Source organism: Eriocheir sinensis, chromosome 24 (assembly GCF_024679095.1).
Source record: "Eriocheir sinensis breed Jianghai 21 chromosome 24, ASM2467909v1, whole genome shotgun sequence".
Lineage (NCBI taxonomy): Eukaryota > Metazoa > Arthropoda > Malacostraca > Decapoda > Varunidae > Eriocheir > Eriocheir sinensis.
The window spans coordinates 3,375,961-3,389,720 of NC_066532.1; the positions used below are offsets into that span (position 1 = coordinate 3,375,961).

The 13,760-nt window shown below is 44.7% G+C and overlaps 2 protein-coding genes across 6 annotated transcripts in view; one reads left to right on the forward strand and one right to left on the reverse strand.

Annotated features, from left to right (window-relative positions):
* The window catches only part of LOC127002773 (LIM and SH3 domain protein 1-like), a 112,291-nt gene that overhangs the window by 20,578 nt on the left and 77,953 nt on the right, over positions 1–13,760 (forward strand). The window lies entirely within an intron of this gene.
* Positions 2,778–13,760, reverse strand: part of LOC127002775 (putative exonuclease GOR) — a 35,456-nt gene continuing 24,473 nt past the window's right edge. The window contains exon 4 of one of the 3 annotated variants that reach the window (XM_050868911.1): positions 2,778–4,783. In XM_050868911.1, coding sequence (XP_050724868.1) covers positions 4,358–4,783 — 426 coding nt within the window. In that variant the 3' untranslated portion in view covers positions 2,778–4,357. Of the gene's footprint in view, positions 4,836–13,760 lie in introns of all 3 variants that reach the window. The other 2 variants (XM_050868907.1, XM_050868908.1) reach the window with 2 other exon arrangements.

Here is a 13,760-nt window from a genome sequence, read left to right on the forward strand (position 1 = left end):
AGAGACGAAAGAGTTTGACCAGGCACGGTGTCAGCACAAGCACAGTTTTTAAGGACAGTAGGAGGCACTCCATCAGGTCCATAAGCCTTCTGAGAGTTGAGGCCAGAGAGGGCATAGAAAACATCATTTGGAAGAATCTTAATAACAGGCATAAAAGAGTCAGAGGGGGGATGAGTAAGAGGAATATGCCCAGAATCGTCCAGGGTGGAGTTCTTACAGAAAGTTTGAGCGAAGAGTTCAGCTTTAGAGACAGATGAGACGGCAGTGCTGCCGTCAGGGTTAAGGAGAGGAGGGAAAGAGGAAGAAGTGAAATTGGAGGAGATATTTTAGAATGATAGGTACGGTGCGGTGCTTTAAGAGGGAGAGAGAGAAAGAGAGAGGGGGAGGGGGACTCAAATATTAGGCTTTTTTTTTTTCCTTCCTTTCCTTCCTTGCTTGCATCCTTACTTCCTTCCTTTTTCTTTCCTTCCTTCATCCATTTTTTTATTCTTCATCCTTCTTTCATGTTCATTTTATCATCGTCAGCACAGGAATTCACTATATAACACCTCGCCTTCACTGTATCACACCTCACAAGCAATTAATTACACCTCACCTTCAATATACCACACCATCTTCACAACATCAAACCTCACCTTCAATATATCACTTCACCTTCACTACTTCACCTCACCTTCACCATCACACTTCACTTTCACTATACCACACCTCACCTTCAGTACCTCACCTCATCTTCAATTTATACCTATACTTTGGCAGGTAAGGGACAGAAAGACCAGCACACCAAAACGGTGACTCCTTTATTAAGAAGAATGACACTCGATACACGTCTATTTGGCAAACTTACAAGAGAGATAAATAATACTTGCAAAACACAATGGACGGTGAACTGACTCATGTTACCACACTTCTATCGGACGGAGATGAGCACAGGAGCCACGCGCACCTATGGCTTATGCACCTACCTTAACCCTATTGGACGGATTGGTACAGGTAATAAGGCAAGAGAAAGGCAAATCACACGAGAGAAAGGAGGAGGAGGAGGAGGAGGAGAAGAACGCATAGAAGATAAGGAATTTGAGCACAGACAAAGAAGAGAAAAGGAGAGTGAACTGGTAAACTTAGAATGCAAAAAGGCAAAACAAACTGATTGCAATAAAAAAATACCCACACAATATACTGAAGTTTCCCATATTCAGGTTAACTTGGGTGCCTCTTGTATTAGAAAAAAAAGTGTCACACATCACAAGTCTATTGGGACACTTGGGATACAAAAAGACAAAACAAACTGATTGCAATAAAAAAATACCCACTTAATATACTGAAGTTTCCCATATTCAGGTTAACTTGGGTGACTCTTGTATTAAGGAAAGTGCCACACATCACAGTCTATTGGGAAACTTAGAATACAAAAAGACAAAAACTGGTTGCAATAAAAAATACCCACATTATATACTGAAGTTTTCCATATTCAGGTTAACTTAGGTGACTCTTGTATTAGGGAAAGTGCCACACATCACAAGTCTATTGGGGAACTTAGAAAACTAAAAGACAAAAACTGGAAAACAAAAAGACAAAAACTGGTTGCAATACAAAATACCCACATTATATACTGAAGTTTCCCATATTCAGGTTAACTTGGGTGCCTCTTGTGCTAGGAAAAAGTGCCACACATCGCAAGTCTATTGGGAAACTTGAAAAAGACAAAACAAACTAGGTCACTAAATACCCCCACGTTATACACAAGTTCACCCCACACAGGAACACTTGGGTGACTCGTGTTTTGGAAAAGAATGGCACACAAGAAAGGCTATTGGTAGATTTGCAATACAAGACTAATAAACACACACATTACATATTTACTTAAGTTCCCCATGCACAGGTAAACTTGGTAACTTATATGAGAAAAAATAGGGTCACACAACACAGTCTGCTGGTAAACTTGCAATACAAAATAAACAAACACATTATATACCTAAGTTCCCCATACTGAGGTTAACTTTGTAACTTGTATTAGGGAAAAGAGACACACCACAGTCTATTGGTAAACTTGCAATAGGTTGGTAAACAGACAAAAAAAAAAAAACACGTAATATACCTAAGTTCCCCATACACAGGTACACTTGGGTGCCTCTTGAATTAGAAAAAAAAGTGTCACACAACACAGTCTATTGGTAAACTTGCAATACAAAATACGTTGGTAAACAGACAAATAAACACACACATTATATACCTAAGTTCCCCATACACAGGTAAACTTGGGTACCTCTTGAATTAGAAAAGAGTGACACGCAGCACAGTCTATTGGTAAACTTGCAATACAAAATAGGTTGGTAAAGAGATTAATAAAGACCCACTTTATATACCTAAGTTCCCCATACACAGGTAAACTTGGGTGACTCTTGTATTAGTAAAAAGTGTCACACAGCACAGTCTATTGGTAAACCTGCAATACAAAATAGGCAGGTAAATGGACTCAAATAGGTTATTGTACATGTCATTCTCCCCACACAGGCAAACTTGGGGATTCTTGTACTAGGAAAATTGCCACACAACACTAGGCTAATGAAAATAGTCTGGTAAGCCGAATCTAATATCTTGTTGATAGAGAACCAGAACACCTCTCCTCCCGAATTTGACCTCTCTTTTGGCCACTCATAACCTTTTCTTTATATAGGAGCAGTGATTAGCGGGCTTTTTTTCTTCTTCTTCTTATTTTTTTACCCTTGAGCTGCTTCCTTTACTGTAAAAAATAAAAATAAAAGACTAATGACTTGGTTGGTTCAGTGCAGATTATCGTTCTTTTTTTTTTTTTTTTCCAGTACAAAAACTTGAACCCAGTGTGTCCTTGAATAAAATAACTCAAAATCACGCCTGACCTCAAATTTCCTCAGCATTGTAAATAAAGCGAACCGAAAGTTGTGCTTCATTAACAAGAAATACTCATTCAAGAATCATGTAATGCTGCCGCGATACAATAAATTTAGTCAGGCGTCACATTCATGGTACAGCGTTTGTCTCCCCGCCATGCTGAGGGTGATGCTTAATAACCTGTTCAACGTAGGGCAGCTAAGATATCTTCCTTTGGCAATAAACCCCTACGAGACAGGACTGTTATATCGTAACATGTTCTTACTTGAGAAACGCCGCCGCGTAGGGGAACTAATCGAATGTTTTGAAATATTTAATAACTGACTGTACGGATGTGAATGAATCAAATTTGTTGCGGAGAAGAAATATTGACACAAAACGAATGCAGATATATGAATTCAAACTGTACCAAATTTTCTCTTCACCAATGCTGTACGATAATGGAATGCACTCATTCTTTCAGTGGTTCAGTGCAACGCGATTGATTATTAAAAAAGAAAGATAAAATAACACAACACCCTCTCCATTTTAATGTAGAATAATGTCAGATAACCAATGGCAGTTTCATTTATCATTCAACGCTTGATTTACATCATACAAATTCAGACCCTATTTTTTACCAGTCCTCAGTAAACGCCTTTTTTACCCTTCACAATTAAAATATCACCACACCTTGTTTTCACTTGACAGGCATTTCCCAACACACACATACGCCGCTTTTCCGGGCCCGGCGTGGTGTCGTATTTCGTCCCTTTGTCAAGTTTTGTCCAAAATTGAACTGCGCATTTGCGGACTTTGCTATTTTGTCCATTCCATTCACTGCCTGTCTTTTAATAGCTTATGCTAAGCTTACCTTTGATCTTATGACTGTCCTTCTGTCTCCTGGAGTTCTCTTCTGATCCAAGGTCAGGTTTATGGGATACCCTCCATTCATTAGTACCTGAGCTATGGGGTCCATGGCAGCTTGGACGTGGACCATTTTTTCATGAAAACTAGCATAAGATCAAAGGTAAGCTTAGTATAAGTTATTGAAAGACAATGCAGTAAATGAACTGGACAAATTAGCAAAGCCCGCGCATGAGCAGTTCAGTTTTGGACAAAACTCGACAAAGGGACGGACTACGACGCCACACCGGAAATCAACCATCAAGGACACCCACTGAATTGATTTCTATGTCCGCTGGTTGTCATCCACACTGCACCTTTTTATCGTGATTTGTTTAGTGTGTTTGGGTGAGAATTTTGTGTTCGTTTCATCATATTTAGTGGCGTACTTTTCACTGAAATGAAAATGTGAGAAATAGAGGCACCATATTCTTCCTTTGCATATTTTGACTAACATTTTTCTTTTATTTGCGAAAATGTCAAGAGATGTCTTTGACGTTGCTAAAAAGGATCACAAGAACATATTTTATATTACTAACTTAACTGATGAGAAAACAAATATTTTTTGTTCCTTAGTGGGTCAGCGCACTGCGGCGAGCCACTAAGGCCTGGCCCTGATGCCACTCTTGATACGGGCCAGCATCATGGTGGCCACGGCATCCTCGCGGCACTTGAGGCCGCCCTCGTTGAGGCGGGGCAGGTGGCGCTTTTTGAGGAAGCTGAGCGGACTTTTGGACGGCCAGCGGTTGACGTGAGGGTACAAGTGGATGGTGTCCACGATGTGGCCGTGCAGCAGCCGCAGCGACATGAGGTCGTTGTGCATGCCGTGACCCACCAGGATGGTGCGGGGCCCCATCAGAGTCAGCAGCTTGGCGTGCACGTCCCGCAGCGTGGTGGTGACGCCGCGCAGGTCAGCGGCGGTGAGGCCCGAGAAGGGCGTGTTGTAGTTGAGGACGTGGCCCTCGGGCTTCACCATGGTCTCGTACACCGGCCGGCAGCGGTGGTCCACCACGGTGAGCGCCACCACCTCGTACCCGCGGGTCGTGGCCACCATCTCGCAGTCCAGCGCCAACACAGACCTGTCGTTCTCGGCGCCGCTGCTCGTGTTGATGAAGCCCGTCAGGTTGTCAGGGTCGATGTTACTGTGGATGTGGTAGTCCGAGGTCTGGCAGTGCCGGCCGCCCTGGCGTTGCCCGCAGCACGGGTACACGCCATTCCTGGCCTCCCGCCGTATGTGCCACTTGCAGGTCTCCCGCACCGCCGGCCACCCCTCGCTGTCCATCTCGTACTTTTCTTGGCAACGTTCGCAGCTGCGTGTCGTGGGACCCGGCACTACCTTCCAGTCGGTGCCGTGGTGTGTGCCGACCCGCGCCTGGCCAGGGGCATAGCCAGGCCGCGGGTACCCGTAGCGGAACAGGTCCTCCTCGGGCATGACGTGGCGGTCCAGGCGTGCGTAGAACACGCTGAGGTCAGACATGACTGTGGTGCTGCTGCTCCAGTCAAGAACCTGCACGGGAGATGAAGGAAGTGGTGAGAAAACTTTCAACACTTGTGGTTGTTGCATTTCCCATGTGACTACCACGAAACGACTTTGACCACATTCTTTGTCTTTAAATATTCTACATCCTAACTTTTCATTAAGGGGAATTTTGGGGGCGGAGGGTCAGTTGCATGGGGAGTCAAGAGGGAAGGGGGGGGGGTGACCCCGCCGGCGAGGCGAGGCAACACACGCGGGCGTTAAGGGATGTGTTGTCATGGGGTGCCTGCCACTTTTAGTACACGATAAATTGATTTATTCGGGATGTATTTTTAGCAACAACTGGATCGCGATTCGAACCCTTGAGACGCAAGACATCTTCAGCACCAGACAAAGGTTACCCCGCGGCGCAAGGCTTTTTGGAGTCCTTATCCGCTTCGTTTTACTTTCTGAAGTTACACCTCCTATCTTCTATGGTGGTTATCCATTTTTTTGCCTCTACACCGAGGGGGGGGGTTACAGAACACCAGAAAGAATGCCCGCCGCTGCCACCATTTTCATACAGGGGGTTACCACTTCTCGAAACCTCTTTTTCTCAACAACCCGCCCGTGACTTTAACCCGGGCCTCGAAACGCGAGTGAGACTATCGTAGAACCAAAAGGGTTGCAAAGGGAACCAAAGGCTTTCAGAGTCCTTATCAGCGTCTGGGTCCATCAGCGTGGAACTCATATTTATAACACAAAATATAAATGACTCGATGCAACTGTAAAGCTGCAGCACGGATAAATGTGCAGGCAGGCCGAGGTGTGGGTGATGGCAGGGAGGGTTTGAACATCGGGGCACAAACCTGAGATAGTAACTGACTCATGACTGATAGACAAGGAGATCCCTAGCCGCAACAAGGGTCACTTGGCGCTTTGGTAAACGTAATGAACACCACTGAGTGCCGGGAATCGAACCCGAGACTTCCGAGTAGACGCCAGGCAGCATACCAACTGGTATGCTGCCTGGCTTCTACTCGGAAGGCTCGGGTTCGCTTCGCGGCACTCAGTGGTGTTCATTACGGATATTTTCACTGTGTTATTGCAGTTTCTCTAACGCTTTGGTAAAGTTTTTGGATGAAAATTGTTTTGTTAAGCTAAAGGTCTAAGTTAACATTGAAAGGTAACATGCCCTCGACACTTGAAAATATAACGGGAAAGTAAGGAAAATTACTAAATGTAAAACTATGATTAATGAAGGTTTGAAGGCTGAGTCACACACGAAGGCAACACTTGTACAGTTCAGGCAGCTGGAAGTGTGTGTGTGTGTGTGTGTGTGTGTGTGTTTGCTCGTAAAATAACTCACACTCCGATAAATATTTACCATGGAATAATTTAACATGGATGTTTCAGCGTTTGGGTTCTTATATAATAGATTTGGTTGTCACATTTTCGCCACAAATACAGACACGCCAGACCACCACAGCAACCAGGGGCCGGCGTCCACACACAGACCCCTTGCTCTTCAAAGTTTCGAGCAGGTTTTTCATGACAGACCACTACTCGGCCGCCACTGCTTTACAAATCGTTTACTGAACACAGGACGGCGGGAGGCACTCAGCTCAGTTCTGTGAAAAACTTTCTTAATGACTCGTGACTTCAAGTAACAGTCGCTGTAATCTGTACTTACTCAGAGGTGGCAACAAGGAGCTCGTCTGCAGTAACCTCACTGTCTGGGCTGTTCTGCGCCCCGGACAAATATGCGAGAGCCAGTCCGTCAATCAGTGAACTCAGTTAGCATATGCGTACGTTTCTTATACAGGTACGGGACTGAATGACGCCTGCGCCACTGGTGGAGGGGTGGTGCCGCCCACGCTGGCCTGGCACTGCTGAACCAACACTTTTTTACTTTACCAATGCAAGAGCTGTCACGTGACCACTTACTTTCATTCACTGGTAAACTAAAGACGTTGCATTTCTTCTTCCTTTATTTTTGCTGTCTTCGCACTAAGGAACCACAACCACTTTTCGACGCTTTTTAGTTGCATTTCTTCTTCCCTTTATTTGCCATGTCTTCGCACTAAGGAACCCCAATCACTTTCGACACTTGTTACCGTGTGCCGTGCCGACTGCCTGATTGGTCGGCGACTTTCGTTGATCTAACTAAACACGACCCAAAAATGGAAGTAAAAAAGCCAGACTAGCCACACGACTTCTAATAAATACTGATATCGTACAACGTTAAGCAAAAAATCTGGCTTTTTTTTTTCATCAAGGGAGACAGCTCAAGGGCACAAAAAAACAAGTCAACAAAAAAGCATCACACGAAGAAGAGGTGTTGATCGACCTGAACCTACCCTACTTAGAAATTCTTGACCCCAAAATAGTGTTAGAAGCTATGTGCCGCCCGTCAAGCTTGGAAGGGTGGTGGTGGTGGGGGGGGGGGGGGTACTCGTGTCTGGTTCTGAACGCGTCTTGTTCCTGTACGTTTCATGTAAGCACACGATCTTGACCACTCAATCAATAAGAGCACGTGACCTGTGAAGCCTGTCACCATGTCCACGCGAGGTGTTGAAGGGGGGGGGGGGAGAAAGAAGGAGAAGCATTGGGGAGTGGAAGAGGGAGAAGTATTTTTTTCAAGGGGGGGGGGGGTTGTGGGAGGGGAGGGAAAAGGGAGAGAAAGAGGTAGAGGTGTAGGAGAAAGGGAAAGAAAGAGAGGTGTTGAGAAGGGGGAAAGACGTAAAGGTTAGGAGGGGGGGGTGAAGAAGAAAGGGAGAGGTGGGGGGGAAGAGGGGAGGGTTTTGGGGACTGGGAAGAGGGAGAGGTGTTGTGTGGGAGGGGAAAAAGGAGAGGTGTTGGGGAAAGGGAAAGAGAGAGAGGTGTTGCGAAGGGGGAAAGACGTAGAGGTTGGGACGGGGGAGGTGGGGAGCAAGAGACAAGAGGGGAAGGTTTTGGGGACAGGGAAGAGGGAGAGGTGTTGTGTGGGAGGGGAAAAAGGAGAGGTGTTGGGGAAAGGGAAAGAGAGAGAGGTGTTGCGAAGGGGGAAAGACGTAGAGGTTGGGAAGGGGGAGGTGGGGAGCAAGAGACAAGAGGGGAAGGTTTTGGGGACAGGGAAGAGGGAGAGGTGTCGGGAGGGGAGGAGGGAGAGGTGATTATACAGGATGTGGTATGGGCAAGTAATGCGTCAGAGATGATTAGGGAATGCAGGAATTAGTCATCACCTGTGTCAATAGACCTCTCTTTTGGCTACTCTTTACTTTTATCTTTTATAGGAGCGGCGAGTAGCGGGCTTTTTTATTTATTTATTTATTTTTTATTTATTTATTTATTTATTTATTTATTTTTTTTACTCTTCTTTTATTGCCCTTGAGCCGTGTCTTCTGATGTTAAAAAAAAAAAAACTCAATATGCCCACGCCGATGTGTTAGGGGAAGGGTTATTTTTTTCTTTTTTATTATTATTTTTTTTTAGTCTACGCCTATAGCGCCGGTAGGCTTGCTTGAGGGGCCTGGATGGTATTCGGCCCCAGCTCGTCATGGCGCAGGCAAGTGTTTTATAGTGGCGCCATCTGGAGGTGAGATTGTTGTATTATGCAGGATGTAGGTATGGGCAGGTAATGAATGGGTGGTGAGGGAATGCAAGGGTTAATTATCTACCTTAACTTAATGCCAGTCTAAGATCTATAGGGTCGTATTTTAAAACACTTCGCCGCCCAAGTTCACATAATTGACAAGGCTTTCGTATGAGTTGAGGGCATTTCCAGGAGTAGTTTTATGAGCCTGGTGGTAGTGTGACCCTTCTTCTTTACCATGAACCTAGGAAACACATATTTGACAAGGCTTTCGTTGGAGTTGAGGGCATTTCCAGGAGTAGTTTTATGACCCTGGTGGTAGTCTGACCCTTCTTCTGTACCATGAACCTAGGAAACACATATTTGACAAGGCTTTCGTAGGAGTTGTAGGCATTTCCAGGAGTAGTTTTATGAGCCTGGTGATAGTTTGACCCTTCCTCAGTAGCATGAGTCTAAAGAAACACTCATTAGAACCCGATTGATCCTTTTTTTGACCTTTAGAAATAGTTGATGCGAGAAGCGAAAGTGTCTTATAAAACCGGCCTATATTACAAGACATTTCGCCGCCCAAGAACACGTATTAGACAAGGCTTTCGTATGAGTTGAGGGCATTTCCAGGAGTAGTTTTATGAGCCTGGTGATAGTTTGACCCTTCCTCAGTAGCATGAGCCTAAAGAAACACTCATTAGAACCCGACTGACCCCCTCTTTGACCTTTAGAAATAGGTGATGTGTGAAGCGAAAGTGTCTTATAATTAATACCGGCCTATATATTGTTAATCGCGTCGGGCTTCTACTACGACAGTCAAACGCGTCGGGCTTCTACTACGACAGTCAAACGCGTCGGGCTTCTTCTACGACAGTCAAACGCGTCGGGCTTCTACTACGACAGTCAAACGCGTCGGGCTTCTTCTACGACAGTCAAACGCATCGGGCTTCTACTACGACAGTCAAACGCATCGGGCTTCTACTACGACAGTCAAACGCGTCGGGCTTCTACTACGACAGTCAAACGCGTCGGGCTTCTTCTACGACAGTCAAACGCGCCGGGCTTCTTCTACGACAGTCAAACGCGTCGGGCTTCTTCTACGACAGTCAAACGCGTCGGGCTTCTTCTACGACAGTCAAACGCGTCGGGCTTCTACTACGACGGTCCCCCTAGGCCACAGAGAAGATTAACTTTGTTTTCATGTGTGTGTTTTCCCGTTCAAGGTGCAGAGGTCGTGTAAAACTTATCACTAGCATCACAAAAAAGTCCATGAACAGCCCAATGCAAGAGTTGTCACGTGACTTCACTTTATTCCTTTCACTGGTAAACGAAATTCTCCTTCCCTTTACTTCCTGTTCCTTCTAACTAAGAAACCCTCATCATTTTTGACACTTGGTTCCACTTAATAATGCAAGAGTTAGCCACGTACTTTCACCTTTCCCCTTCACTGGTAAACTATAAAGACAGTTCACTTCTTCCTTTTGTTATTCCTTCTTTGCAAAAACAAACACCCAGTCCTTTCAACACTTGGTTCCACTTAATAATGCAAGAGTTAGCCACGTACCTTCACCTTTCCCCTTCACTGGTAAACTATAAAGACAGTTCACTTCTTCCTTTTGTTATTCCTTCTTACCAAAAACAAACACCCAGTCCTTTCAACACTTGGTTCCGCTTATTAATGCAAGAGTTAGCCACGTACCTTCACCTTTCCCCTTCACTGGTAAACTATAAAGACAGTTCACTTCTTCCTTTTGTTATTCCTTCTTACCAAAAACAAACACCCAGTCCTTTCAACACTTGGTTCCGCTCAATAATGCAAGAGTTAGCCACGTACCTTCACCTGACGCCTTTCACTGGGAAACTATAATGACTTCTTCCTCTTGTTATTCCTTCTTACCAAAAACAAACGTCCAATCCTTTCAACACTTAATTTTCACCATCCTAATGCAAGAGTTAGCCTCGTACCTTACCTTACGCCCTTCACTGGGAAACTATAATGACTCCTTCCCTTTATTATTCCTTCTTACCAAAAACAAACGCCCACTCCTTTCAACACAAGTTTCCACCATCTTAATGCAAGAGTCAGCACCGTACCTCCAGCTGACGCCCTTCCCTGCGAAACTTTAATGACCTCCTCCCTTCGTTATTCCTTCTTACCCAGAAAACAGATGTCCAGTCCTTTCAACACTTGTCTTCTTCATCCTAATGCAAGAGTTAACCACATACCTTCACTTAACCCCTTCACTGGTAAGCTTTATGACTGTCCCTTCCCTTCGTCTGCCCTTCACTTGCTACTCCTGCGTACTAAGAAACACAATCTCTTTCAGCACTTATTTTCATCTTCCTAATGCAAGAGTTACCCACTTACCTCCACTTCACCCCTTCACTAGTAAGCTTTTTGACTGTCCCTTCCCTTCGTCTGCCCTTCACTTCCTCTGCCTGTGTACCAAGCAACAATCCCTTTGAACACTCTCTCTCATCTTCCTAATGCAAGAGTAAGCCATAAACTGCCCCTCACCCCATCACTGGTTAACTCTGAGACAGTTGCATTTCTTCTTCCCTTCACTTGCTATTCCTTTTTACAAATAACAAACCTCACTTTCAACACCTTTTCATCTTCCTAATGCAAGAGTAAGCCATAAACTGCCCCTCACCCCATCACTGGTTAGCTCTGAGACAGTTGCATTTCTTCTTCCCTTCACTTGCTATTCCTGTTGACAAATAACAAACCTCACTTTCAACATCTTTTCATCTTCCTAATGCAAGAGTAAACCATAAACTGCCCCTCACCCCATCACTGGTTAACTCTGAGACAGTTGCATTTCTTCTTCCCTTCACTTGCTATTCCTGTTTACAAATAACAAACCTCACTTTCAACGCCTTTTCATCTTCCTAATGCAAGAGTTCACCACATACCTTCACCTCACCTTCACTGTCCCTTCCTCTCGTCTGTTCTTCCCGTGCTATGGCTGCGTACTAAGTAGAACCTCCCTCGGTAACTCTTGTGGCGTGAATCACTCTTGTGGGGGCGTCGTGATCACTGAACGAGGATTGGCCAGAAGGTGCTTGGTCATACTGTTGCTGTTGGCGATGGTAGACACAACACAAGCACGGAAACAAACACACACACACACACACACACACACACAGTCATGCTACAGTCTCACCTTGTTGTCCCGCGATAATTGAAGGTGTGCAAAGGTGTGATTGCGGTATAAATATCTTTGGACTTCACGCTTATCGATTGAACTTTTTTTTTTTTCTTCTTTTTTTAGTTTGTGTGTGTGTGTGTGTGTCAAACGTTTTCTCTCCTACAACGTAGCTACATTTATACACTGAAAAACAACCAAATTCCAAACACTTCTTTTCAAAAATATTAACAACGGCAGCTCTTTTTTTTTTTTTTTTTTTTTCCTACGAATTCCACACGCTTCACTCCCAATACCTTTTTCCTTAGCAAGTTTGGGTCACAATATTTCTTCACTTAACCTCCTTTACCTTTTTTTCTTAGCAAATTTGGGTCATAGTGTTGCTAAGAGAAAGTGTGTGTGTGTGTGTGTGTGTGTGTGTGTGTGTATAGAGTGTTGCCATTAACCCGTAAGAGTGTTTGATGGAGACCTCGTTGGAAAAGACCTCTGGCTGACTGATAGTGTTGGTAGCTGTTAAGGGAAGGCATGTGAACTTTGAAGGGAGAGCTTGTCACACCTTGCATCATCTTCGCACCTATTTCCCGGCCACCTGGAGGGACTGATTGATTACCTCACCTGTAGGAGTAACGAATGTACCTTGAATTTGTTTAGCATAGCGTCGGAAGTGCTGTCAAGGGATGGCGTGTGAAGGGAGAGCTTGTAACGTGGGAGAAACCTTGGATCATCTTCACACCTTTTCCTTCCACCTGGAGCGACTGATTAATTATCTCACCTGTAGGAGTAATGAGTATACCTTGAATTTGTTAAGCAGTGTTACTTACCTTTTTCAGTGTTCCCTTTAGTGGACATAACACAAACTTTCCTCCAAGTAATGTTTTATTGAACCACTCACAGTACAAGTGAACATGTTTATTTATTAGTATTATTTTTTGAGAGAGAGAGAGAGAGAGAGAGAGAGAGAGAGAGAACCATTGATTACTAAACGCTGATGTGTAAATCCCATTGACAGCGTGGGACAGGAGGCGGTGTCAAGTAGAGGCCAGTGGATAGTTTTTTTTTTTTTTTTTTTTTTTTTCCAATAAAGGAAACAGCTGAAGGGAACAAAAGAAAACAGTAACGAAAAAAAAAAAGCTCGCAAATCGCTGCTTCTGTGAAAAAGTCAAGAGTTATTATATCCACTCGCCGCTTCTTGATGCCACCTCGACCCTTAAACGCCAAACTTTTTTTTTTTTATTTCATACTTTGGCAGACAGAAACGTCCTCTTGATTAATTTACAAGCCTTAGTACCGGCGGCCGCCACGTTTACGGCCACTGCCTCCGCACGGGCCGGGCCGAACCGTCACGAGAAGTCGCAGATGTTTTAGCAGCACCAAATTTTTTTTTTTTTTTTTTTATTTATTTATTTATTTTTTTATTTTTATTTTTTTTACGCCCTGGCCTATGGCGCCGGTATGCTTTCTTTAGGGTCCTGGTGGTCGGCCCGAGTCCGTCGTGGCGCAGGCAAGTGTTTATAGTGGCGCCATCTATTCGTGGCTCATGCTGCCCCCCGAAGCTCATTCTTGATTTCATTTGAACAGTTCCTCTAGAGTCCGGGTTGATAAATGGTCGTCAGGACAGCATGTGGGTAGTCGTAGGCCACTCGGCGGTGACTGAAAACTCCCAGGTGGTAGCGGCGGATTCGAACCCGCACCATTCAGAACGCGGGACCGACACGCTAGCCACTCGGCCACCGCCTCCTCGGTGGCGGTAGATCACAAATTGGATGCCTAATTTGTGCATCTAATTTTGCATGGTTATTCTCGTAGTCTTTTAAGCGTATATCCCATAGGACAGTGT